The sequence below is a fragment of the Gallus gallus genome, chromosome 8 (genome assembly GCF_016699485.2).
Source record: "Gallus gallus isolate bGalGal1 chromosome 8, bGalGal1.mat.broiler.GRCg7b, whole genome shotgun sequence".
In the NCBI taxonomy this organism is placed as follows: Eukaryota; Metazoa; Chordata; class Aves; order Galliformes; family Phasianidae; genus Gallus; species Gallus gallus.
This window is the reverse complement of record NC_052539.1, coordinates 5971397-5997820: the sequence shown is the minus strand read 5'-3', so window position 1 is coordinate 5997820 and position 26424 is coordinate 5971397. Positions and strand designations below refer to the sequence as shown.

The following is a 26424-nucleotide window of genomic DNA, read 5'->3' as shown; positions in this document are numbered from 1 at the left end:
CCGTGCAGGGCAATGCCGTCAGCAGGCGGCCTCCCTCGAGGAATGTCCCTAATGGCCGCCACGCCGCAGGCTTTGGGCCTGAATCAGCCGCCTTTTGTCGTTTTATCAGAGTTTTGTGCGATGCGTCTGCAGGGACCGCTGACCCTTTGGGGCGCCTTCCTCCTCCCCATGCCCCGACGGCCCCCCTGCCCAGCACGCGGGGCGGGCGCTGCCTGGCGCTGGGGTGGGAGCCCCGCCGCCATCGCTGTGAGGTGCGGGTGGCCGCGCGGCGGCGATGGGTGTGAGCTGTGAGTTCCTGGGGCGGGGGTCACAGCCCCTCCAAGGGCTACGGTTCGGCCCCCCCGGGAGGCGCAGGACAGCCCCCCACGCGGGGTGCAGCTGAGGTCCCCGTGGTGCAGACCGGCGCGGCTCAGCCCTCCCAAACGGACGGACGGGGACGGAGAGGGGAGTTTCGAGCTGAGCCGCCCCCCCAACCGCTCCCACGGCCCCAACGGCGAGCGGTGCGCGCCCGACAGGGGGCGCTGTGGTAGCGGCCGCTTTGGCCCCGCCCTCCCGGTCCCGCCCGCCGGGGGCGGTGCGGGCGGGCGGCCCTAAAGGCGGGCGGCGGCGGCTGCGGGGGGCGGCCGGGCGGGCGATGTGGCGGCGGCGGGCGCGGAGCGGCGGCGGAGGAGGAGGAGGCGGGGCGGCCCCGCGGTGCCGCTGGTGGCCCGCGGTGCTGGCGCTGCTGGCGGCGGCGCTGCCCGCGGCGCGGTCCCGCTCGCTGTACTCGCCCAGCGACCCGCTGGAGCTGCTGGGGGCCGACACGGCGGAGCGGCGGCTGCTGGGCTCCCCCAGCGCGTGGGCCGTCGAGTTCTTCGCCTCCTGGTGCGGGCACTGCATCCACTTCGCCCCCACGTGGCGGGCCCTGGCCGAGGACGTCCGCGGTGAGTCCGCGCCCCCTGACCCGCGTGGGCATCCCCGGCGGCGGCCCCCCGTGCTGCCGCCCGGCCCCGCCCCGCCCGCGGCCATCGGGGCGTCCCGCCGCCCCCCGGCATCCCCCCGTGCGGCCCCGCCGTGCCCTCGCAGCGCCGACCTTGGCGCGTGGCTCGCGCCGGCCCCCGAGCCGCGTCCTTCCCCTGTCACGTCCCGGCTGCTCCCCGTGATCGCGCTAATGACGGCGCGGTCACTGCGGCTGAGTCAGGCCGATGGCTTCCCTCGGCGCCCCGACGGGAAATGGGGGACGGGGCGTCGACGCTGCGCCCCCTCCGGCGCCGCGCCCCGCAGGGAGCGGCGGTGCTGTAGCCGCCCCGCTGGGGGTCCCTCCTGTCCCCGTGTGGCACCGTGGAACCACGCGTGCGCCCCTCCGGCCCTCTGCTCACGTCGGGGCCGCCCCCGTCCTCCTTTTGGCACCTGCTGCTCGGCGTACCCAGGGCTGTCAGCGTTGCCCCCTCTCCCGGCTCGCCCGTTTTGGGTCGTTCCCTCTTTCTTATCGCGGCTGGGGTGGGAAGAGCCGGAGCCCGGTGCCGGAGCTCCCAGCCGCACCGCGGTGGCCGTCCCTCCCCGATCCCGGCGAACCGGCCGGTTGGGCAGGGCTGATGCCTCCTCACCCCGCGCTACCATCGCGTTCCATGCCTGAAAAGTAGGGCACGGAGCGCCGGCCGGGCTGCTCGTGGGATGGAGGCACCGTGCAACCCAGGAGCAAAGGCTTCGTGTCCGTGCGCAGCACTCCCGTGGGTCCGGCGGTGCGATGGGGACTGACCCTCGTGCTGCTGGTGGCAGGCTGCACGGCCTGCCCGCTCCCCAGCTCCGTGTTCGGGTCCTATTTCTGGGAGAGAAAGCGTGGGCAGGGCTCCAGCAGCACGGAGAATCTGTGCCGTGGTCTGGCTTCTCTTCTTTTTTTTTTTGTATGGTTGGTTGTTGTGTTTCTTTTTTTTTTCCTCGAGGATTTCTCCAAGCAGGCATCAATTGGAACAAATCTGCCGAGCCTCAGGAGGCAAGAAAAGAGGCCAAGGCGCTTAAGCAGTCCTCCCCCCGTGCTGTGCGGGAGGAGATTGGGATGGAGGGATGCGGGGACGGCGGTGCGGAGCACTGCAGGCTGCTGCAAGCAGTGATGAGCTCGGCCTTGGCCCCGTGCCTGGCTCTGTGCGAGCTCTCTGCATCCACCGTCCCTGCTGGGAGGAGTGGGGGGTGCGTTTCCCATTGGTGGGGAGCACCGCAAAGGGACGTGATATCTGGGAGCTGCTCGCGTAGCGGGGATGCTCTGCGGGGCCGTGGCTGTGCTGACCCCGTCCTCTGTCCTCTGCAGAGTGGAGGCCGGCGGTGATGATCGCAGCTCTTGACTGTGCCGATGAGGCCAACCAGCAGGTGTGCGCCGATTTTGGGATCACTGGCTTCCCCACGCTGAAGGTAAGGTGCATGGGGAGGGTGATGGGGATGCGCGTTGGGGTCGGCAAGGGGGAGAGGCTTGGCGCCTTGTTTTCACCCTGCTTTTCTCCGTGGCGTCATCCCTCTCTTGCTCAATTGGACTGACATCATTGTGGCACCAAAATGTTCCTGTGGGCATTCTGCAGGCAGCCTCTCCCCTCTGGCTGGCGGGGTGCCTGGCACGCTGCTGTCCCTGCTGCTGGGCCCCCTGCCTGCCTGCTAAGCTGCACAAACACGTTGGCTCCCAGTGCTGCCCTCTGCTAACAGAGCCCCAGCCCCGTGCTGCAGCAAAGCCAGGGCTCCCTGACCAGCAGGATGCTGGCCCCGCGAGCTGCCATTGCCCTGGGATGAGGAAGAGGGGACTGGGGTTTGGTTTTGAACTGGTTTTGGTGCTCTTGAGGTGGGTTCCAGGGTGGCTTCATCCACTGTTGCTTAATTAAAGCAGGGCTGATTGTGGCTCTGTGAGCTGGAACCAGTCAAACACCCTGTGTGCTGCGCATACTGCGGGGCTGGCTGGGCTCCAGTGGGACTTTGCAGCAGAAACGGGGGGTTTGGGGCTGCAAAAACCCACCCAGCTGGGACCCGGGGGGCTGGCAGCCCGGTAAACCTGGCCTGGGGTCTGAGTGTGGGGATGCATGAGCCATGCCCAGCTGTCCTGGGGGCCCCGCTGGGCGCGTGACGTTTAGGAAACGTCTCCAGGCTGTTGTGTCTGCTCTTCCCACCACCCTCAAGCAGCTGTGTGCCCAGCCCATCCCGCAAAGCAAACACCCTCATGACGCCATCCGGCTTCATGGCGACGGGGCACGGCTGGGGGAAACCCTTCCTCATCCCTCTCTGGGAGCTCCGGGGCAGCAGTGTGCAGGGCTGCAGGTGCCCAGAGGTGTGCGTGCCGCTCGCAGTGCTCAGCATCCCTCCCCTCGGGGCCGGGCGCATCCGGAGCCGGGCAGCATCCCGGTGTCATGCTGAAGCTGTGCAGGGTGGGGCTGGGAGCAGCACACAGGGAATACCCCCCACGAGGTGGGAGTGCTCTGCACTGATTCGTTTTTCTCCTTTCAGTTCTTCAGAGCTTTCTCCAAGAAAGCAGAGGATGGGATAAGGATTGCTCGTGAGTGTTCACAGCCATAGGTTTTGGGGTTTTTTTTTAACCTATGCCCAGGGGGGTGGGGGAGGGTTGGTTAGGTCTCTGATTGGAGCCCTGGGGTCCTGTTCCCACAGACCCTACTGCCACTGTCGCAGACCTGAGACGTGCCATCATCACCAACCTGGAGCAGAGCGGGGACGCCTGGCCACCTGCATGCCCTCCACTGGAGCCAGCGAGGTATGGGCACAGATAAAGGGGTTTCCCAGGGAAGTACTGAGCCAGAAGCTCTCAGAAAGCTCGTTGTAGTTATTATTACTAATTTTCTTAATGATTTTCAATTCAACCTGGCTGAAAGAGAGCAGGCGGTGCGTGGCGAGGGAGTGTTTGGCTTTCCCAAAGCGATGGCTGGGCCAGGGTCACACTGCAGCTCTCTGTGTCCCAGGAAAGAAACAGGACACCAAACAGATTGGCTCAGATTCGTGGCTCTTGTGTTGTTTCTTTCTCCGTGGGTGAGCACGCAGCTCCATCCTGCCCTGCCTCCCCTTTGTTTTCTGCCTCCTCACCTGACCCTGTGGGCTTTCAGAGCCTGTGAACTGGAGCAGAAAACTGGGCTGGAAACCTCAGTGGGGAGGAACCAGGGCTGGAACCACACTGGTGGCATCACAGCCCCAATCCGTGTGGGTAAGGGATGGCCCTATTCACCTGGGGGGACAAAGCAGCCCACCACCACCATGCTCCTGTCTTTAGCCTGGAGAAGAGAAGGCCCTGGGGAGACCTCAGGGGGCATTTCAGTATGTAAAGGGGGACTGTTAGAAGGAAGGGGGCATTCTTTAGCAGAGCTTGCTGTGACAGAACGAGGGGAAATGGTTTCAAACAAAAAGAGGGGAGATTTAGACTGGGTATGTAAAGAAGAAGGTTTTTATGGTAAGGGCGGTGAGGCAGTGGCACAGGCTGCCCAGAGAGGTGGTGGTGCCCCATCCCTGCAGACAGCCAAGGCCAGGCTGGGTGGGCTCTGAGCACTGAGGGAGCTGTGGGTGTCCCTGCTCAGTGCAGGCAGTGGGACCAGATGGCCTTGAAGGCTCCCTTCCAACTCAAATGATGCTGTCATCCTCTTGCAGTGCCGAGGAGGTTCGCAGCTTCTTCCACAGGAACACGGAGCGGTACCTGGCGCTGATCTTTGAGCAGAGCAATTCCTTCGTGGGCAGAGAGGTGGGTACGGAGAGGTGGGTGAGCTGTTCCCTTTGGGCACCTCCAGTGGGTCGGTCCACCCGGCATTGCCTTCTCCTCCTTGAACGAGGAGTGGGGACGATGGGGATGCTCGCCCATCCTCCCAACATCCTGACGCTGAGTCCGCTCTCAGGTAGCCCTGGACCTACTGCAGTACGAGAACGTGGCGGTGAGGAGGGTGCTGAGCAGCGAGGAGGAGCTGGTGGAGAAGTTTGGTGTCACCACCTTCCCCTCCGCCTACCTGCTGCTCCGCAACGGCTCCTTCTCCCGCCTGCCCGTGTGAGTCGGGGGCGCGGGCGGGGAGCACCGGGGGGCTTCTTGGTGTGGGGTGGGAGGGGGCTGCTCACTGCTCCTCCGTCTGCAGGCACGCCGAGGCACGCTCCTTCTACACCTATTACCTGCAGACGCTCTCTGGTGTCACCCGTGGCTCCTACAGGCTGAACGTCACCAGCAGCGCCATCAATGAGACCCGCGCGCTGCAGCCGGCGCAGGCGGACCGGTCAGAGCCCTGCTCTGGTGTTCTGGGGTGGTGTTGGGGAACGGGAGGGGGTGATGCACCTATGGACGGGACCCCACCCCCAGACCCCAGCCCCTAAATCCCATATTGCTTTTGCATATCAGCCCCGCTCCTTGCAGCTTTGCTTTATACCCTCTTGGGGTATAAAGCAAAGCGCTGATGGGCGTCTTGTCGTCCCCGCAGCTCCAAGGTGTACGTGGCTGACCTGGAGTCTACGGTGCACTACACGCTGCGGGTGGAGGCCGGCCGGCCAGCAGTGCTGGCAGGAGCCCAGCTGGCCGCCCTCAAGTGCTACGTGGCCACGCTGGCCAAGGTGAGGAGCTGGGAGGGGAACCACCTGCATGAGGGACCTGGAATGTGAATGCGAGCACACGGGGCTGACCACGTGTCCTTCAGGAGTAGGTGGCTGAAGGTGGTTTTGCTGGGGGGCTTTGGGCTGGATGGTGCCAGACGGTTCCGGGCAAGAGCTGTCCCTCCTCCCATCCCCATTAGAAATCCCCTGGCAATGAGCAGCTCCCGCTGTGCTTTTCCTCTGCTGGGGCTTCCCTGGGATGTTGAACTTATGCTGCCTTTCCCTGCTCCTCCACGGGACGGAGCAGTGACACCAGGATTGCTGCCAGCCCAGCTGTGCCTTAACCATTGCACGCCCGAGAGGTGTGAGCACGGCGTGGAAGGGAATGTTGGCTGGAGAGCGATGCGTTGTGGCTGGAAGGCAATGCATTGTATGGCAAAGCCTCACGTGGAAGGGAGGAGTGGTGCTTTGCAGCAGAAGTGCCCGATGGCAGATGAATTCCCTGCAGATCTTGGAGCTGTGGTGTAATTTGAGCACCCAGGGAGAGCAGATCAGCCCCGAAGAGAGAGCAAAGTGCTCCTTTCTTCTTCTTATTGGCCTTTTTTCCTATTTACTGCCACTTGTGGGAGTAAATTTACTGCTGTGGCACACGTTGGCCTCTCCATCCGTCCATTTGCCCACGGGTGCCACGCGCTCATGGACCACCCCCACTTCTCCTTGGTCCGAGGGCATGGCTGCTAATCGGATTTGTGCTGCCTTACCTCCGGAGCAGCTTTGTGCCCTGCTCAGACAGCTGGGCACTGGGGCTGCTGTTCAGAGCCTGCCGCAGGGGAAGCTCAGTGCAGGATGCCGGGGGTCCCGTGGCTGGGAGCTGTCCCGGAGCTGGCTTCAGGTGTCCTCACCACATTTTCCCCCTGTTTTCGGCACAGTACTTCCCTGGGCGCCCCTCCGTGCAGACCTTCCTGCAGTCCCTGGACAGCTGGCTGCGGAACTGGACAGAGCCTGAGCTGCCCCGCAGCGCCTTGAAGGAGGCGGTGAAGAATAAGGAGGACGTAAGGCACCCCCCCACACACCCTTTATCCCCCCCCCATCCCACCCAGCAGCTCGGTCACGCTGCATCCGTCTGTCCTGCAGGCCTCCCCCGCCGCCGTGCTCCCCACCAACGTCACCTGGGTGGGCTGCAGGGGCAGCGAGCCCCATTTCCGCGGTTACCCCTGTGGGCTCTGGACCATTTTCCACCTGCTGACAGTTCAGGCTGCCCAGGGCGGCCCTGACGAAGGTAGCGGGACGAGGGGTGCTTCATCTGGGGGAAATAGGGGATGGCCTGTGGGTGACGTGGCTCTGTGGGCTCCTGCTTCATCCCCCCCTCCTCCTCCCAACCCTCTGACCCTCTTTCTCCCCTAGAGCTGCCGCTGGAGGTGCTGAACACCATGCGCTGCTATGTCAAGCACTTCTTTGGCTGCCAGGAGTGCGCCCAGCACTTTGAGGCCATGGCAGCCAAGTCCATGGATCAGGTGAAGAGCCGGCGTGAGGCCGTCCTCTGGCTCTGGTCCCACCACAACGAGGTCAATGCACGCCTGGCAGGTACGGGGCTGGGAACGGGGGTAGCAGGGGCAGCACTGTGGTACCCTGGGGGTGCAGGGAGCAGAGCTGCAGAGTGGTTTCTCAAGGGAGGGGTGCTGAGACCATCAGGGCATCCCTTGTCATGGTCAGTTGGTCAACAGCTCCTTCAGGGCGAGGGGACCCATGGTAGTGGGGACATCCCGTAGCAGATGGTTGTGTGGCATCAGAGCTGTTGAGCCTCCCCGTCAGCATCCCGCTGCCTCACCGGTCTGGGGTGCTGATCCCAGCACAACGTGGGGCTGTGCTGTCCCTGCTGCGTAGGGCACCTCTCGCTCCTTGCCCCTCCAGGTGGTGACACAGAGGACCCCCAGTTCCCCAAGCTGCAGTGGCCTCCGCCAGACATGTGTCCACAATGCCACCGGGAGGAGCGGGGCGTGCACACGTGGGACGAGGCGGCTGTGCTGAGCTTCCTCAAGGAGCACTTCTCCCTGGGCAACCTCTACCTGGACCACGCCATCCCCATCCCCATGGCCGGGGAGGAGGCGGCGGCGAGTGCCAGGCTGAGCACTGCAGGCCTCCGGGAAAAGGAAGAAGAGGAGAGGAAGGAGGAGGAGGAAGAGGGAGAGAAGGAGACAGAGAAGCCCCACAGGGAGGGCGAGACGGGGCGGCCGGGCTCCTCGGAGCTGCGCCGTCCCAGCATCGTGCGCAGGAACCCACGGCTGCGGGCCTTGGGGGAGGACATCGTGGACCTGGACTCCTTCAGCGAGCAGCACTTCAAGAGCAAGGCGCTGCGGGCGGCCGGCCGGCACCGGCGGCTCAGCAAGAGGGACACCGTCGCCCTGCATCACGACGCCGGCTGGGAGCGGCTGCAAGTGCCCGAGAGCCGCGAGGAAGAGGAGGAGGGGGGGGTCTTACGGAGGAGCCCCTGGCTGCGGGTGTTGGGATTGGGCTTCTCCCGCCTGGACGTCAGCCTCTGCATCGCGCTCTACTTCCTCTCCTCCATGTGCCTCCTGGGCATGTACACCTTCTTCCGACTCCGCACCCGCGCACGGAAGGGCCGTCCCGGCTTCCCCGTGGCATGAGAGCAAGTGGGACCCCCTCTGGGCTACACGAACCCCCCCCCCTCCCACCCTGGGCTGCGGGGCTCCCCCTCGCATCGCCCAGGGCAGAGGTTTTGCTGTTTGTTGTTTTTTTGGGGGGGAGAGGGGGTTTTATCCCTCTGCGTGCCACATTCCTGAGGCTGCGATGCTGATGTTGGTTGGGGTCCCGGCACCCCACTGCCCTCTGCGGGGCCTGGGCTGGTTTGGGACTGGGCAGCCTGGTCCTGTGCTGGGGCAGCCTCCTGCTTCGGGAGGCTCCTGGGGCCAGGAGCATCGTGTTGGTCTCCCCCCCCCTGCTGTTCCCCTCTTTGCCCGTGAGGATGACGGGGGGTGGGTTTCAGCATTATGTCCCCCTCCCCATCTCGTTGCTCGCTCTCTGCTTGTCTTAGTGGAATAAATTATTTTTGCCGACGGTGCTGTCGGCTCGTCCCTTATTTTGTTCTCTTGCCTCGGGATGCGTCCGGCCCCACATCCCCGGGGCTGCGGTGTCCCCGAGTGGTCGGACAGCCCCTACGGAGGGGAGGGGACAGCGAGGAAAGAAGCTGGCGATAAAGCGGCCCCGGTGGTGGGGCTGCAGCTGTGCGCCGGGCAGAACGCAGGAGCGTCCCCGGGGACCGGGACCTGGGCCGGGCTCTGGCCCCGTTTCTCCCTGCCCTTTTATCCTTGTTAGGAATCATTAAGGAAAATGGTTGTTTTCTGAGGCTGCGACCATCTGCTCCTTTGGCGCTGCCTAAATCCCCCTGTAACAAATTCATTGGGATTACGCAGCCCTCCCCTAATCCCAGCCCTGCCCCCCGTGCGGGGATTTAAAGGGATTAGAGGCCGGCCGATAATAAACTTTATTAGGGGGTGTGCGTGAGGGGGGTGTCAATCCGATTTGGAGCCATTTTCTTGATATCTTCACTTCGCCCAGGTGGGAGGAGAAGGGCCGGCAGCGCTGCGGGGCCCATCCTCCTGCCCTTGAAATAAATCGCCTGTCGCCGCTGCCTCCCTCTCCTTGATTTCCCTGGAGGGGGAGGTGCCCAACCCCAGCATCCCTCACCCCCCCTCCCCGTGCACCTCTCCTGGAAGCAGATGCTCCTCTGCACCCTCCCCCCCCCCCCCGACCCCAAAGCAGTGGTGGGAGATGCGGGGGGGATAGGATGCGCTTGGGGAGGTGGGGGGGGGGGGGGGGGGGATGGGACTGCCCGGATCACCGTTGTGGAGGGAGATTTGCGGGGCCGGGAGCTAAAGCCACCACGCACACGGGAAAAAGAGAGTCCCGTAAATAGACTTTCCGTAATCCTGTTCGGTGCCGGCCCGACGCTCGCGGAAGGGGCAGCGCTGGGGACCCCCCCCCGACACCGATGGGCACCCGATGTGGCCGCTGCGGTGGGGCAGCACCGCGGTGTGCAGTGCTCACAGGTGGGCTGAAATGGGGAGGGAGGGGGGGGAGCCGTGCTGCATCTCCCCCCGGGGCCGCCCCTTCCCATCGCCGGTAATTACCCAAATGGCGCAGGCTGATGGGAGACAGTCGCTATTCCCTAATAGAATTTGCCCTCAAGTGCAATTTAATTTTCCTGGGCCAGCCGCCCCCCTCGGCTCGCTGCCGCCCGCTGCTCCCTTTCTCCCCTCTTTCCTTTCCCTCCTCGATGCAGGCAGGAGCGTCTCTCCGGCCATAAAATCGCGGGGTTGGGGGGCGGGGGGGAGGGAAACCCTTCATGTCTGCTCATTCCCAATTAAAATTAACAGCGCCCTGCTTGGCACTCCCTGCGTTCTCCAGCCGCCGGTAAGTGCCCGCTCTGCGATTTCTCCATGCGATGGGGGTGGGGGTGGGATGCGGGGGTCCGGATATCCCCGTCCCAGTTGGGGCGGCGTGGAGAGGATGGGATTCTCCAACCCTGACGCCCTCTCAGGGCACCGGGAGGAACGAACCCTAAAGCCATCCGAAGGGCAGCACCGCCGGGAATAGATGGGCGAGGGAAGGCGCGGGAGGGGACGGAGTGGGGCGAGGATAGGGGTGGTGCGGGGAAGGTGCTGCGGGGGTCAGGGGGAGCCCCTTTGGCCGCGTTCTGCAGGGATGGGCGATGTGGATGGCGGTACGGGGGGGTCCGTACCGACGTGCGGAGCAGAAAGATGAATGAGAACGGAACCCCCACGGGAGGAGGGGGCTCGTTGGGACAGAAGGATCCATCGGAGCCCGCCGGATTGGGGGGGGGGGCACAGCGCGGTGACTCCGGCAGCGGCGTTTGGGGAATGGCTTAGGAAGGGGATGGGGGAAAGAGGTGTCCGTGCGTCCGCCTGCCCGTGCGTCCCAGCGCTCCGGGACCGCTCTTCCCCACCCGCAGGGCGCTGCGCAGCGCCGGGCGGGCACCGGCAGTGCTGCGGGCAGGATCCGTGCTGCCGGGATGGGTGTCGGTGCCAGGGCCCCGTGCCCCGCGGGGGATTCGGGGCGATTTCGGCATCCCCGCGCCCGGCTCACCGGCACCGAACGGCCCCAACCCGACGGCAGTGCGCCTCTCCGCTCTGCCTCTCTGCTCTCGGCCACCCACGGCACCGTTGAACGGCGCTATGTCACGACAGGCCCGTGTCGCGATAACGCCAACCACGTTCCGCAGCCTCCGGAGCCCCGGGGCGTGGCGCCGTCAGACCCCGCCCCTTTCCCCAGGCCACGCCCCCAACGGCGAAGCCCCGCCCTCTCCGGCTCTCAGACTCCGCCCTCCGCGGCGTGCGGCGTGCGGGGATTGGCGGAGGGCGGCAGGCCCCGCCCCCGGCCGCCTGCGGGCGGTGACGTCAGGCGCGCTCCCCGCAGGGGGAATGAATGGGAGGCGGGCGGTGCTGGCGGCACAGCTGCGGCGCCGCGCCCGGGCCGGCACCGGCACAGCACGGCTGGGCTCGGCTCGGCTCGGCTCTGCTGCGGGAACCGGTGCTGTCTCCGGCCGGGGGCCGGCCCGCTGCTTTCTCCCTGCCCTCTTCTCTCCCCTCCGCCGCCCCCCGGCCAATAAAATGATGCAAAGCTCAGCGCTCGCTGCCGAAGGGGCTGTCAAGGGGCTGCCGGAGATCCTCGGGGTGCCGGTACAACGTAAGGACGCGTTTCTCTTCTCCCCCCGTCCCCTCCCTGCGGCCCTCTGCCCCTCAGCCGCGCTTCTTCTCCTCTCATTTCTCCCCGTGTGCGGCAGCGCTACTGCATGGGAGAGCCGGGAGGGGCCCCGACGGGGCGGTCAGCGCGGCCGTGCGTGCGCACGGGGCTGCGAGCGGTGCCCCCGCTGTTGCCGTGTGTCGCGACACGCGGCCCCGACCCGCCTCTCGTCTCTCCGTACGCGCATCCATAGGTACGTGCTGCAGAGCTACAGGTGGCGCGGCGCCGTGTGCCCCCCCCGGCAGGGCCGTGCGCGTCCGGACGTGTGCGGGGACACTGTGCGGGCGCGGGGGGGGAAAGGGGGGCTGCGAGCAGTGCCGGTCGGGCTTCGGTTGTATTTGTTCTCGTTGTTTGCATTTATGATTCGCATTCGTATCGTCGTTATCATCGATTATTGCTATTACGGTTCCCCCTCCCCCCCCGCCCCGTTCGTAAACGGTTCCGGAGAAGCGGAGCGTCCCGCGGTGGGGGGGGGGGGGGGGGGGGGGTCCTGCAGTAGGAAGGGGGGGGGCAGTGCCCCATCCGCACCCCCAGCCCGATGTGGGGCTGTCTCTCCGCTTCTGCCCACGCCGGGGAGCAGCGGACGAGATGCTGCTCTTCTCGTGGATTTAAGCACAACAAAACGGTGGCGAAATAGCGGTGTTTGTGCTGCCGAAGTTCCCGTGGTGCTGCTCGGGAGAATGAGGGGGGGGGGGCTGCGTGGGGCCGCCTCGCAGTGCGGGCTGCGGGGCTCCGTGGGGACGGGGGGAGTCCTCGGCGGCACCGCGTCGGAACCCCCCCCGTGCTGATGGGAAACCGTGCGGTGGCAAATAGGGGCATCAGTGCGGGGCCTCCGGCCGGGATCCGGAGAGAGGGAGAGGGGCTGCAGCCCCCCCCAGGGGTAGCTCTATCATTATTAGAGTATTTCATTCTTTTTATTTTGGCCTCCCCCCCTCCCCATCCCCAACACGGCTCACAGCGATGGGTGCCCTTTGCCGTTCGCGTTTCCGATCGCTGGCAGATCTCATTTCTCCCCCCCGGCCCCGCACAGCGCCTTTCTGCCTTAACCCCGACGTTCTGCATCGACTTCAGCTCAGCGTTGGGGAGCCGAGAGCTGCGGGGTGGGCCTATAAACCGCCCCCCCCCTCCGCTACGGCCAGCGCTAATTGACACCCTCATTAAGAACTCTATTTCCTTTAGGGGCAGGTGGGCAAACGTGCGGCAAACCTTTGTGCCGAACCCAAACTTCTGCCCAAAGCGCCTTCCCAAAATAATAGTAATAATAATAACAACAATAATAAACGAATACATGGACGGAACGACCATTAAAATAATAATAAAAAGAAGAAATAAGAGAGAAATCGATCTCTGTCGATGGAATAAAACCAACGGGCTGTGCTGCCAACTCGCAGTGCAGTGGGGGGGAGCGGGGCACGATCGGATCCCTGTATGTTTTTATATATATATATGTGTGTATATATATATATATACACACATAAATATATGTGTGTGTGTGTGTATATGTGTGTGTATACATGTATATACATATGTGTGTGTATATATGTGTGTATGCATGCATATATGTGTATATATACGTGTGTATATCTATGTATACGCAGATGTTTCTCTCTCTCTCTCTCTCTATCTATATATCAGATCAAATGAAATTATCCGAGCTATTTTAAAATAAACGTAGATGCGCCTTTATCTGAAGAGCTATTTGTTAATGTACCCATCGATTTCTGGGGCTGTGTGGGGCAGATGGGGCGCTGCACACCGCGGGTGGTTCCGTTCCCGACACGCGTTCCCGCATCGCTGTGCCGGACGCGCTCCGTGCCCCCCCCCCCGACCCCCCCGCAGCCGTCCGTAGGGATAACGAAGGGGGTTCTGTCGCTCCGCGTTGCCGTGGGGGCGTCCCGCGGGATCGGCGGCGTCTCCGCGCGGTGCTGTTTGTTGATGCCCCCCCCGGGCTCGGGGTCACCCCGCTGCCCCACCGCCGGGCCCCGCCGTGTGCACCGCCCCGCTGTGATCGGCCGCTGCGCCCTTTGCCTTTCCTCCCCCCCCTTTTTCTTCTCCTTTTTTCTTTTCTTTTCCCCTCTTCTGCCATTTTCGTTATTTTTCCCCTATAGTTGCCTTTCTTTTTCCCTTTTCCTTCCTCCCTCCTTTTTTTTTTCGCTTTTCTTTTCCTTCCATCCCTTCTTTTCATTTTCTGTTTTCCTCCTATTTTGCCTTCTTTCCCCCTTTTATTTCTCTTTCCTTTCCCCTTCTTCTCCCATTTTAATTTCTTGTATTCCTTTTATTTTCTTTTCCTCCATACATCCATTTCCCTTTTTCCCTTTTCCGTTTTCGTTTCCTTTTTTCCTTTTTCCTTTTTTTTTTACGTTTTCTTTCCTTTATTTTCTCTTTTATTTTTTCCTCTTCTCTCTCCTTTCCTTTCCTTTCTCCTGTTCCTTATTCCCTTCTCTTTATTTCGTTCATTTCCTTTTCCTTCCTTCTTCCCTTTCCCTTTTTATTTCCCGTTCTTTTTCTCTTTTTTCTCTCTTCTTTTTTCTTATTCTTTCTGCCTTCTTTTTTCTTTCTCCCCTCCTTTTTTTTTTCTCTCTGTCTTCCTTCTCTTTTCGTTTACTTTTTTCCTCCCTTTTACGGATTTGCATTTTCTTTTTCCATCTTCTCATTTCCTTTCTTTTCCCCCTTTCTTTTCCTTTTCTCTTTTCCTTTCCTTTCCCCCCCATTTCTTTTCTTTTTCTCCGTTCCTTTCTTTTTTTTCCATTTTATTTTCTTTTCCTCTTTTCCTTTTCTTCCCCTTTTCTTTTCTCATTTCCTTTCTTTTTCCCCTTTTTTTTCTTTTTCTCTTTCTTTTTTTTCCATTTTATTTTCTTTCCCCCTTCTCTTTTCCTTTCTTCTCCCTTCTCTTTCTCCCTTCATTTTTCCTCCCTTCCCTTTCCCTTTTTCCCTTTCCCCCTTCCCCCTTTTCTTTCCATTTTCCATTCCCATTTTCCTTCCCCTTTTCCTTTTTTCCCCCTTTCATCCTTCTCGTTAACCTTTCCCCTTCCCCTCCTCTTTTCCTTCCCTTTTCCTTTTTCCAACCTCTTCTCCCTCCACCATCCTTCTTCCCCTCATTCTCCCCTTCCTTCCCCTCCCCGTTCCCCTCTCTCCCCCCACTTCCCCTCTCCCCGGCTCTCCATCGGGGAGCGCGAAGCGACGCGCGGTGCCGCCGGCGCTGAGGCCGCTCTCCCGTTCGTCCATCCCCGCAGAGATCCCCCAGTGCGCCGGCTGCAGCCAGCACATCCTGGACAAGTTCATCCTGAAGGTGCTGGACCGCCACTGGCACAGCTCGTGCCTAAAGTGCGCCGACTGCCAGATGCAGCTGGCCGAGCGCTGCTTCGCCCGCGCCGGCAGCGTCTACTGCAAGGAGGACTTCTTCAAGTGAGTACCGTGGGGACGCCGCCCCGTCCCCCCGTCCTTCCCGCACGCTGCCGTGGGTTGCGGTGTAGCCGTGAGGTCCCCGACGCTGCGCTCGCTGCTCGGCTCCGAGCTGGAGGGCACCGCTCTGCTCCTCTTATCTTCTTCCTTTCTTTTTCTTGTTTAACCTTTCCCTCCACCCCCTCCCTCACCCCCCTCATTTATTTGTTTCCGTTTCCCCCCGTTTTTTTCCCCCTTTTTTCTCCCCCTTTTTATATTCGCTCTGCACTGGGAGACGAACATCCCTTCCTTTCACCGCTGCTTTCCCTCTGATCCGTGTGCTCATCATCTCCCCGGCTGCCGCATGGAAGAACAAACAGCCCATTTCCCACCCCTCACCTCCGCCCTCCACCCCCCCCCCCCCCCCCAAATGAACTTCCCAGCACAGCTGCTCTATCCCCGTTTTCTGGCTGAATTTGGGGGTTTTCCTATGGGTTGGCACCGCATCTCCCATCCTTCATCCCCACCAACCCACAGGATGGCGATGATGTGGCCATAATCCCGGGGGGACCTTCCCAGCTCAGCAGAATGGAGGGGGTTCAGCATGTTTTCTGTGCCCCCCCCCACACCAGGGGAGCCCAATCCCATTGCCAGCCCAGGGGCACGGCAGCACCAGCACCGCATGCCCACATCCCACTGTTGCAGCCACTGGAAATCGTGGTGTGGAATGAAGCTGATGATCTCAAAGTCACCTTACACCCATGGCCAAAAGGTGTGGGGGTCAATGATATTGGCACTGGGAGCTCAGTGGTGCGCTCATGGCAGGGCCCACCGTGATCATCCTGTGCCAGTCAATAACCCAGTGGTATCACCTTTGATTCACCCATGTGTGGGGCCCGAGCTCTGCTCACCTGAAGCTGCCCAAAAGACCACGCTTAAATATTTTTGCACATAGAACCGTTAAGACTGGGGGGAAAAAAAACCTCTCAAATCCTCAAGCTCAGCCCCAACCCATCCCCACTATCGACCACATCCTCACAATTCCGGGACACCTCTGGGGATGGTGACCCCACTGCTCTCCGGGCAGCCCTTTCCTTGCACGCTCCTCCACGCCCGCTCTGCATACCTCTGTTGCACACTCCGTGCACACCTTTGCTGCACACCCCTGGCAGCCCACCCCGCTGGCACGGCGCAGCACCGCCACGCTGTCATTACGGCGTGAGAGCCCCATCATTCTGCATTAATCTGGGATTCATCATGCGAGCGGGGCGGTTGTAATTAATTTATTTGGTATTAATGTGGATGAAATATGTACTGTCCTTGCGGGGGAAATCAGGCAGCCTATAAGCATTAGTTAAAAGAACCATTAAACTCAACCCTTCCCCAGCTCCATTAGGGCAGCCGCTGACGAAGATGAAGCCGCGCCGCGTGAGGTGTCACACGTAATTAGCCTGATTGCTGGGTTAACTCTGCCCCGCCGGCCGCTTGTCCTTGCAGGCGCTTCGGGACCAAATGCACGGCGTGCCAGCAGGGCATCCCCCCCACGCAGGTGGTGCGCAAAGCCCAGGACTTCGTCTACCACCTGCACTGCTTCGCCTGCATCATCTGCAGCCGGCAGCTGGCCACCGGCGACGAGTTCTACCTGATGGAGGACGGGAGGCTGGTGTGCAAGGAGGACTACGAGACTGCCAAGCAGAACGGTAGGCACGGCCCCCAGGCTCGCGTTTTATGGCCCCCCAAGCTCGTGTTTTATTGCCGGGGCTGCTCACGCCACTCATTTGCTCCCAGATGACTCCGAGGCAGGGGCTAAGCGGCCCCGCACCACCATCACAGCCAAGCAGCTGGAGACGCTGAAGAATGCCTACAAGAATTCCCCCAAGCCTGCCCGGCATGTGCGGGAGCAGCTCTCCTCCGAGACGGGGCTGGACATGAGAGTGGTGCAGGTGAGACCAAGGGCAGGCCTCTGCCCACAGCCCAGCACCAGGCTGGCCCCCAGTGAAGGCTTGGGTTGGGTTCCAGGTGCTGGGGTGCAGGGATGCCGTGGTGATGTGATGCTGGATTGTAGGGGTGCAGGGATGCTTGGTTGCAGGGTGCGTGGAAGCTGGGATGCAGGGTGCTGGGGTTCCTGCTGTGTGCAGGTGCAAGGTTGCAGCATTGCTGTCGTGCTGGGCTGCAGAGGGATTAGACTGCATGGATGCCAGCGTGCTGGATATTCAGGTTGCAGGACTGCTGGCACGCAAGTTTGCATGCGTGGTAGGCTGCATCAGTGCTGTGCTGCCATGGTAATGAGGTGCAGGTGTGCTGGATTACATGGATGCTGGGTGCCAGGGGTGCTGGGTTACATGGATGCTGGCCTGCTGGGGTGCTGGGTTGCAGGGTCACTCATTTACATGGTGCTTGGTTGCTGGGATGCTGGGATGCAGAACTGTGGGGATCCTGGTGTGTCGGGGTGAAGGGTTGAAGCAGTGATGTACTGATTTGCAGGGCCGTTGCACTGTATGGGTGGTAGGCTGCATGAGTGCTGTCATGCCATGGTAATGTGGTGCAGAGATGCTAGATTGCATGGGAGCTGGCATACTGGAGTATGCTGGGTTGCCAGGGGTGCTGGGCTGCATGGATGCTGGCTTGCCGGGGCATTGGATTGCAGGGATACTCAGATGCGCAGCGCCTGGAAGCTGAGGTGCTCAGGTGCTGGCATGATAGGATGTGGAGTTGCTGCAGGGATTCTGATGTGCAGGGGTGCTGCTTTGCAGGGGTGCTGGGTTATATGGGGGCTGGGGTGCTGGCGTGCCATGGTAATGGGGTGCAGGATTGTACAAGTGCCGGCATACTTGGTTGGATTGCTTGGTTACACAGCTGCCTGGAAGCTGTAGTGTCGGGTTGTGTGGGTCCCATTGTGCGGGGACGCAGGGTTGAAGCAGTGATGGATGCTGAATTGTATGGGTGCCAGATGGTGTGGCTGGGAGGTGCTGGCACGCAGGGCGCCGGGATGCCGGGTTGCAGGGCCGCCACCGACGTCCCCATCGCCCGCTCCAGGTGTGGTTCCAGAACCGTCGGGCCAAGGAGAAGCGGCTGAAGAAGGACGCGGGACGGCACCGCTGGGGCCAGTTCTACAAGAGCGTCAAACGGAGCCGCGGGGCCGGCAAGCTGGAGAAGGAGAGCTCAGCTGAAGACTGCGGGGTCAGCGACAGCGAGCTCAGCTTCCGCGGTGAGCGGGGTAAGGGGGTGCGGGGCGGGGGTCCGCGGGGCTCCCCGTGCACGGCTGACACCCCACGCGCTCCGCTCCTTGTCCCAGCAGACGACCAGATCCTCTCCGAGCTCGGCCACACCAACCGGGTTTACGGCAGCGTTGGCGACGTGGCAGGAGGACAGTTGCTGAATGGTGGCTTCGCCATGGACGGGACGGGGCAGCCGTACCAGGACTTGCGGGACGGCAGCCCCTATGGGCTCCCCCAGTCGCCGTCGTCCATCTCTTCGCTGCCGTCCCACCCGCCCTTGCTCAACGGGTTGGACTACGCCATGGACAGCAGCATGGGGCTGGGGGCGCAGGGGGTGAGTCAGACGCTGCGCGCCATGGCCGGGGGGGGCCCCACCTCCGACATCTCCACGGGGAGCAGCGTCGGGTACCCAGACTTTCCCACCAGCCCGGCCTCCTGGCTGGACGACATGGATCACCCCCCTTTCTAAGCGCTGCTCGCCCCCGCCCCGGCCCCCTGCGTGCTCCCCCAGCCCGCAAGCGCAGCGCCGGAGATGCGAGATGGTGCCGGGATTTGCCGTGGGAAGAGGAGCCGGAGGGATCCGTGGGGGCTCGGCGCCCATCCTTGGGGCATCGGTGACGTCCGGGGCTCGGGATGGGGCGGGTGCCTTTGGGTGTAAGCACAAGGGAGGTGCGGGCGCACAGCACGGCGAGGACGTCGGGGTCACCCCGCCTTGTCCCTCCTGGTCGGCGGAGAGCTGCGCGTGCAGGAGGGGAGGACAATCAGGGATGGCAAAGCCTTTGTGGCAGAAGGGTTCGTTTCAGAGCGTTTCTCCCGGCCCGGGGGCCGTGCTGGCTGCTGGCTGCAGCGCTGGGCGGGTGGGAGCGGGGCTGTCGCGCTGCGGCTGCAGGGCCGTGATTTATCCCCGGGCGTGCAGGAGTGCTTACGGTGCAGCGCTGCACCTCGCTGGCTGGCGGGGAGGGATTGCAGCAGGAAGAAAAGCCTCGAGGCTGAGAGAGCGAGGGCACGGCCAAGCTGGGGCTGGGACGCGGGGAACGACGGTGGGGAGCGTGGGGTGAGCCTCCGCCGCTGGGTATTGCAAAAACATTCCCCAGAATGGTGGGGGAAAAGGGTCCGTGCTCGGGGATGCGCGTGGTCGGTGGCGTTCGGTGACATCAGGCTGTGCTGGCTGCTGCCCGGGGCCGAAAGCGAAGGGAATTACGAGGAAACGCGACATCGAGTGAGAAAGCATATGGGCAGGCTGTCCCCTGCCTGGCTGCGTTGGTGCTGCAGGACTGCCCAGCTGCACCTGTGTGCCCCCAGCCGTGCCCCCCACTTCCCCCCCCCCCCCGGTGCTGCTCTGTGCCAAGCCCCCAGCCCCTGGGTGGCACAGGGAGGGGGCACGGAGGGGGAGGGGAGGGGATGTCCCTGCAGCAGTCCCTGCTTGCTCACCATCCCCATCCGATGCAGCCAAACGTCCTCCCCTCCCCTTGTAAATGTTGTACAGTTCCAGAAAGTGAGAGTCTTGTTTGCTGAGAAGGGAAAGGAGGGAGGGGGGGGGGGGGGGGGGAGGGGAGGGAGGAGGAAGAAAACAATAAAAAGAATTTGAAGAATAAAATCTTATTTATTGCCATGTCTTTGGGGAGACATGACCGTGACCCCCCCCCCCCCCCCCCCACCCTGTCTGTGGGATGCTGCTTTGTACCCTGCCTCCTGTGCCATGGCATGAGCTGTGTACGGTCCCCGCCGCGCCGAGGGCACACAGTGACAATAAACTCGGGACTCATCTGCAGCTGCTGTCTCTGGGCTCTTCTTCCCCACCGGGGTGGGGGGGGGGGGGGGCAATGGCATCACCCGCTCTGACCCTACTTGGGGTCGTTTGCAGCCCCCCCAGGTAATTTGGGCGAGGTGAAGCCTGCGGTACGTCGCTCCAGGAGGGAGACGAAGTGATTTTGGCTCGTCCCACCGAGCTGCGGATGGGGTGACAGCGGTCCCGGCAGCCTGACGTGGAGCTGCTACATCTCCATGCTTTGCAGTGGGCACTTCCATCCCTGCTGCTGCCCCCCCCCGGGCCCCAAGTGGCTGTCCCAAGACGGGGGGACCTCAGCTCCGTGCAGGCTCAGGTGAGGCGTGCCGGGGGCTGAGCCCCGCCGTGGGCACCGGTGTGTTGGCTTGATATATTTTAATCATTTTAACATTTAATGCTTCTCAATTAAAGTGATTTCCTGGAGTAGATGCCAAGCTTAGCCCGAATGCACATTAACCACTTTCTGTATCGGTAGTTAAAGGCACCGGGGGATTTAAGCAGCAATCCGCAAGGCTGTTGGGGAAAGGTTTGGCTGAATAAAGCAGATTATAAACAATAATATATGTCTTTCTCATTTTTACCCCCCTCCTGCTTCTCTTTTTTTTTTTTTTTTGGAAAGGCTCCAAACTCACAAACAGACCTAAAGTGCTATAAACATCTCCGGGGCTGCGTGCTGAGCCCCACATGTGCTTAAAGAGGGTCTTAAACCCAGGACAGAAGCAGTAGCATTGAGGCCCCTGCTTTCAGGGAGCACATGTGGGGCTCGGCTCCCTTCACATTGGGGGCTATGAGAGGTACAGTTGGTCCCCCCTGCCTTCCCACCGGGTGCTCAATCACTGGTTCAGGCCACAGTGGGTTTGCTGATGCACCGCTGGGCTGTCCCGGGTGCATGCAAAGTGATGCAGCAGACACAGCAGGCTGGCTTGTCCTTGCTATTGACCCAACGCCTCCTGCAAGGGCTGGAAGCGACCCGAAGTGTTGGAATCTGTTGAGGAAAGGCACAAAGGAACACACAGTCCACGCTGTTCCACCACTGCTGCTGAGCCTGCCCTGTGCTCGTGGGCAGTGCGGTGGCAGTGTTGGCTGCCAGTGGGGTTCGAGGCAGTGCAGCAAACGCCATCAGCGCTGCAAGAGGACCCGGTGTCAGCAGCTCTTATTGTCACTGGAGGTGTTACCATCCCTCATCTGGGGACAGATGGATGTAGGACAGAGGATGCTACCTCCCATCCTTGCAGCCTCCCGGGAACCAAGTTGCTCATTAAGGTTGGAGAAGACCTTCGGATCACCCAGTCCATCCATCACCCCATCCCCACCATGCCCACTGAGCACATCCCTCAGTGCCCTCACGTTCCTCCCTGCAAGAGAAGCAAGCAGAGACACTGTCCCAACACTGTGCTTGTTTTATTTATAATATTTTGCTTGGACCCAAGAGAAAAAAACAACCCAAACGGTAACGCAGCCCCACGGCCCCGGCCGTGCCAGCAGCCCTCCCTGGCAGTGTGCACTAAAACACGGGGCCCTATCCAAGCCCCGTGCCCCCTCCCTCCCTCGGAATACTGCTTGATGTCAGAGCATGCAAAACCCTGACCCTCAGCCTGCTTGGGGGAGAGCAGGGCTTTGCTGCACGACGGTACCCGTCCGGCCGCATGGCACGGCTACACCTTGCCGGCAGTGTGCCGCTGCAGGGCCGACGTGATGGCCTTACAGTCTGTCACCTCCTCTGGCAGGCAGCCCTCCTTGTCCCGCAGTGTGGGGTCGGCCCCGGATTGCAGCAGCAGCTCCACGATGTCGGAGAACTCGCAGGCGGAGGCTGTGGGGAGGGATGGAGAGAGAGCAGGGTTAGGCCTCGGCCACGGGCTGCTCGCGGGGCTGATCGGTGCCTCTTTGCTTTTAAGGATAGTTCAGGTCCCTTTACAATATAACCGACTAACTCTTTTTTTTTTTTTGCTGTTAAATGTTGTAATCAGGGGATCTTTTGCATCACTCGGCAGTTTTGCGCTGACCTGAAGCGGCGAGTGGCAAAGCTTAATTAAAAGAAAGGTGACGTGTGATTGAAGCTTATACAGGAGAAGATAAAAAGAACAGGACGAAGGGAAGGGGACGATGCCCATTTGGAGGTTGGCAACCCTGCCCAGTTGGGTGGGGTTGGAAGGGGGTTGGAACCCAATGGTCTTTGAGGTCCCTTCCAACCCAAGCTGTCCCGTGGTTCTATCGTTCTGTGCTGAAGCAGGGGCAGCAGGGAGGTGTGAGAGACCAAGCAGAGAGGACACGTCCCGGGGTGGCCGCAAAGAAAGGATTTCCAGGGCTGCCGGGAAGCTGCAGCCCAACCCTATAAGCACGGTGCCCATCCTCGCCCTGCTCCCGGCTGGCGGCCGTGTCCCCATAGGGGCCGTGTGTCCCCACGGAGCGGCCCCACCAGCAGATTTATGGCACCCTGGGCACCTCTATTTGTCAAGGGCCGGAGCGGCACTCCTGACACCGGCACGGATGAAGATGAATTTCCATTCAGCGCAGTTCGCCTCGCGACTCCATTAATCCTCGGGGTTCGGATGATGAATTTCTTTCTCTCTCCTATTTCTTTTTTTTTTTTTTTTTTATTTATTTCCCCTCCGGTGTCCCCTCCCTCCGCCCTGCCACCGTGCCGAGCCGAACAGATGGCTCTTTCCAAGGAAGACGGAGCGCCTGCGAGGACGCTGAGCCTGCCCACCGCGCAGCCACGTGGCCGCCAGCGCTCCGAGAAGCCTTGATTTCCTCTGGGAGCCGCAGCGGGATGAGTTCAGTATTCCCAGCGGGTGGGAGGATGGATGGGGGCGAGGAGATGGGAGGCTGCGAGGCCATTTAGCAGGAGCCGGGTCCCAAAGGCGAGCAGAGCCTTCGGGATGGGGCTGAGCGTTGGCCTCCGCTTAACCTCCGATTAAACCCAGGGTCAGCAGCGGGCAGGAGGAGGCAGAATTTATCACCCGGCGCAGCCCGCGGTTCGAGGCCGGCTGTAATCAGGAGAGCTGTCGCCACAAGGACAGCTGTCAGGCCACGCTCGCTCGTAAAAAGGGATGGATGCACCCTAAAAGCAGCCTCTCGTGGGGGTTAACCCTTCCCGGAAAGTCCTCCAACGAAAGGGGAGGCCTCGTTCCGCTCAGCAGTGCCCGTGCTGCAGTTAGCAACTTGGTTGCAAAGCGCTTACATCAGGACATCTTCAGCAAGTCTCAGTCTCAGGCCGCTCGGATCAGAGCAATTAACACAAGGCTGTGCTGGAGATTTGGGTGGCGTGTGAGCAGATGTGCTATGGGATGGAATGGGGAAGGAAAGCTCCTGCAGCTTGGGAGCGTTGGCACCCATGGGCTCGGCACCTGGAGAGGTGTCCCAGAGGCTGCTTGGGTGGATGAGAGGAACAACTGCAGAAATAACGTTAATCCAACCAGTTGTTCACCAGTTGAACACCGCAGCACCGACACAACAGATTTCCCACTTGAGCCAGAAGTTGAAAAATGAAGCATCCTACAGGAAAGATCACACGGGGACCATTCACACATTACTGCAACTACAGCCTTTGGGAAGGGGTCTGGGAATCTGGCCGTTTAGATCCAGATCCAAATGCCGTGTCTTGGACTGATGGACTACAGAGCAACACTGCCATCCTGCTAATGTCCTCGTGGAGAGATCAGGGAGAGGCACAAACACTTCAGAATGACAAGTGTGCTCTTAATTACACACTGACAGCCACTGAGAGAGAGTATAAAATAATAACTGGACATGCCTTAATTTTGGAACAAATTACGATGGAGATGAAATAATTTCTTTCCCCTATTCCCTGCCTATCAGCACTGCACGTGTCACTTAAGTCTCTCTGCTTTTCTCATTTAGAGATAGAACACTCTTTCAATTAAAAGGACCGCTATAAAATCTCGTATTTAATTAGCACGTAGCTGCAGGACTGAGACAAGCTGTTACTTCACTCTGCTTGGTTTGGTAGCGGAGCCGTTGTGCTCCCAGCTGGCACCAAACTGGTTTGTAACCAGGAGGTTAGCATCGCATTGCTCGTGGGCTTTGCCATTGGTTCATCAAATCCATCCTTCCTACTAATGCTGCTGCTGAAATCTGCTTTCTGTACGGAGGTGATTTGCTCCAGCTGCAAATCCATCCTGCTAAGAGGGAACAACCGTGCTGAAGGGCAGCTTACCGTAATGGAGCGCAGTCTGGCCTTCCCCATCCTGAAAGAGAACAAGACTTGATTTTAGAGGTGTAAGAGACGCCATGGGGATAGAAGTAAATTCCAGCCTTCAATGAAGATGGTGAATCACAGCAATGCTTTAACTGATCAACAGCCCCGCACGCCCAGCTATCTAGCAGCCAGGCTTTGAATCAGCATCTGCCATCAATCTGTATTGATGGGTAATCAATACCTACCCACGCACCGGAGCGCGTGGATCACGTCATGGCGCGGGTATAATTCAGTTCACAGCTCATAAAAATGAAGGATTTCAGTCCTACAGCCTTACTCTGGGACCCTCGCTAATCCTGAGCGCACCTCTGGAGATGCCTGCTGAGAGCTTCCTTGCAAGCACAGCCTCGGATGGCTATTCAAGACACAGGTGAGGCACGTGGGCGCTTGTACAGCTCAGCAAACAGGGAATAAAACCACTCTGTTTTCCCCTACTGAATTCATCTTAGGTCCCTGCTCTTCAGAACTCGGGTCTGTACAATGGTGGACTCAAGGCTGAAGTCATTTCTGTCGTGCTTCTGGGGTCCTTGTCTGCAGGTGAGGAAAGGAGCACCACAACCACGAGGAATGAGGGCTGGTGACATGCCTGGGGAGCTGGGGGACGTGCTGTGGAGCTGGGTGATGTGCTCCCACACTTTGGGGTGCACGTCCCATCCCCAGACCCAGCAGCACAGCCCTGGGCATCTCCTGCTGCTGCCATAGGGACAGGTGAAATAACAGACGGGAAGAATTACTGTCCCCTCTGCTTTCACTGCCCCATCGGGATTAGCCTCTAATTCAGCTCCTTGCCTCCTTAATGCATTTGCATCTGTTTATGTAGACTTAAGTTTTTAATTACCATCATCTTCGGGATTAAGGTGCAAATTCAACAGCCCGCTGGCAAAAGGGGGAAAAAAAGAACAGGAAAACAGGTGGAAATCACCCAGAAAACTGCTCGTCAGAGATGGCTGGTTCCTAAGCCTGGCGATATCAAAGGCGTTAAGCACACCCAGCTGGGAAACCAGGAAGGAGTCGTGCTGCAGGGTGAGATGCTCTGCACCGACCTGGAGCGGGGCGGGAGGAGAGGCGGGCAGCACAGATGAGTTATTGGAGAAGCAGCATTAAAATATGCTGGGTGTGCGAGTGCTGGGGGATGGGAGGAGAGCTCTGCATCGCCGCCGTCGAAATTTGAGCCAACAACAACAAGATGAAAGGCAGGTGGATGGGACTGGAGGCGCACCATGGGACCTGGGCACCCTGATGGCGATCCCTATCTGGAGGATGGCTCAGAGGGTTGGTCCAGGATTGCTCCAGACATTTGTTCCTCTTCCAAAGGCCTGCCTGAAACACTGCTGCTTCAGCAGAGCTGTGCCGGCGGGGCTGGCGAGCCTTTCATTTCAGAGCTGGCATTTATTAGTTGGGGAAGGGAGCAGGTCCCAGCACACGCAGTGCAGCTCTCCAACCCCAATGCCATTAAAAACAAAAAAACACACACACATTATTAATCCAGTGTTATGCAAACGCTGTTTACACTTTATTTACACCAGATTTTCTTTCCCCCTGCGAGCCTGACCGCTGGCCAGGTGCCATTTGCTCTACTTCTCCAATGTGATGCCGTTTGCTTCTGATTGCTCCGTGACAAATTTTAATCCAGGGAAATGGAAAATAAAAAAAAAAAAAAAGCTTTGCTGTGGTCATTGGTGAGTGGGAGCTGCTGATTCTTCCCCACTGAAAACGATGGGGATATTGGTTGGCTTAGTTTATAGAAAGCACCGAGTCAGAGGGGGGCATTTGTATGGCTGCTGGCATGGCTGTTCCATCAGTTCTTTCCAAACCATGAATACAGAAGGTTAGGCAATCCCAAGTGCTGGTGCCCTTAAGGGCATGCTACAATAATCATAGAATCACAGAATCACCAAGGTTGGAAAAGACCCACAGGGTCATCCAGTCCAACCATTCACCCATCACCAATGGTTCTCACTAAACCATGTCCCTCAACACAACGTCCAAATGTCCCTTGAACACCTCCAGGGTGAAGTCAGAAAGTGCTCGTATTCTGACGGAGCTACAGGAGTGCACAGAGTCTGTCTTGCAGCAACTGCCTCTTTGGGAACCGCTGCATCACAGCCCATAACAGCACCGGCTGGGCCAAGAACTTAAGAACAAATGCCCACATCCACTGCAAGCATCAGAACAACGATGCTGCCAAACGACCCACACCTCCCACGCCCCCAGGTCTGTGACAGATGTCTCTCAATGAAAATCCAGCTACCAGTGGGCAACTTATTGGATAACGGGATTGCGCCGCGCTCCTGAGAAATGTAAGTGGGAGAAATGAGAGAAGATGGACCGAGCGCAGATGGACCGACTGCCTTATCCCTTAAGTGGTGCTATGGCTGCTGCACGCCAATTCTGTCTTATGAGAGAGGATTATATCACAGCTCCCATCCCGTTGCTCACTCCTTGGGAGTTTCTGCTCCCTGCTGTACCTGAGATGAGGATTCTGGAGCTACGGAGGTGTAGGAGCGCCTTGGCCAGAT

At 60.2% G+C, this 26424-nt stretch overlaps 3 protein-coding genes across 3 annotated transcripts in view; 2 read left to right on the top strand and 1 right to left on the bottom strand.

Annotated features, from left to right (window-relative positions):
• The first annotated feature begins 569 nt into the window (after positions 1–569).
• QSOX1 (quiescin Q6 sulfhydryl oxidase 1) lies at positions 570–8618 on the top strand. The gene is made up of 12 exons (NM_204125.2): positions 570–923; positions 2285–2385; positions 3460–3508; positions 3619–3721; positions 4603–4693; positions 4845–4990; positions 5076–5210; positions 5412–5541; positions 6450–6572; positions 6655–6799; positions 6925–7104; positions 7432–8618. Exons 1-12 carry the CDS (start codon positions 635–637, stop codon positions 8163–8165), a joined length of 2226 nt encoding a protein of 741 aa, NP_989456.2. The 5' UTR covers positions 570–634; the 3' UTR covers positions 8166–8618.
• A 2327-nt stretch (positions 8619–10945) lies between these two features.
• LHX4 (LIM homeobox 4) lies at positions 10946–19425 on the top strand. The gene is made up of 6 exons (XM_015290492.4): positions 10946–11244; positions 14535–14706; positions 16180–16382; positions 16471–16625; positions 17719–17890; positions 17981–19425. Exons 1-6 carry the CDS (start codon positions 10980–10982, stop codon positions 18367–18369), a joined length of 1356 nt encoding a protein of 451 aa, XP_015145978.3. The 5' UTR covers positions 10946–10979; the 3' UTR covers positions 18370–19425.
• Positions 19426–21068: 1643 nt separating this feature from the next.
• Positions 21069–26424, bottom strand: part of ACBD6 (acyl-CoA binding domain containing 6) — a 67043-nt gene continuing 61687 nt past the window's right edge. The window contains exons 7-8 of the mRNA NM_001277547.2: positions 23864–23894; positions 21069–21496 (exon numbers count right to left, since the gene is read on the bottom strand). Of these exons, the coding sequence (NP_001264476.1) occupies positions 21342–21496; positions 23864–23894 (186 nt within the window). The 3' untranslated portion in view covers positions 21069–21341. The remainder of the gene's footprint in view (positions 21497–23863; positions 23895–26424) is intronic.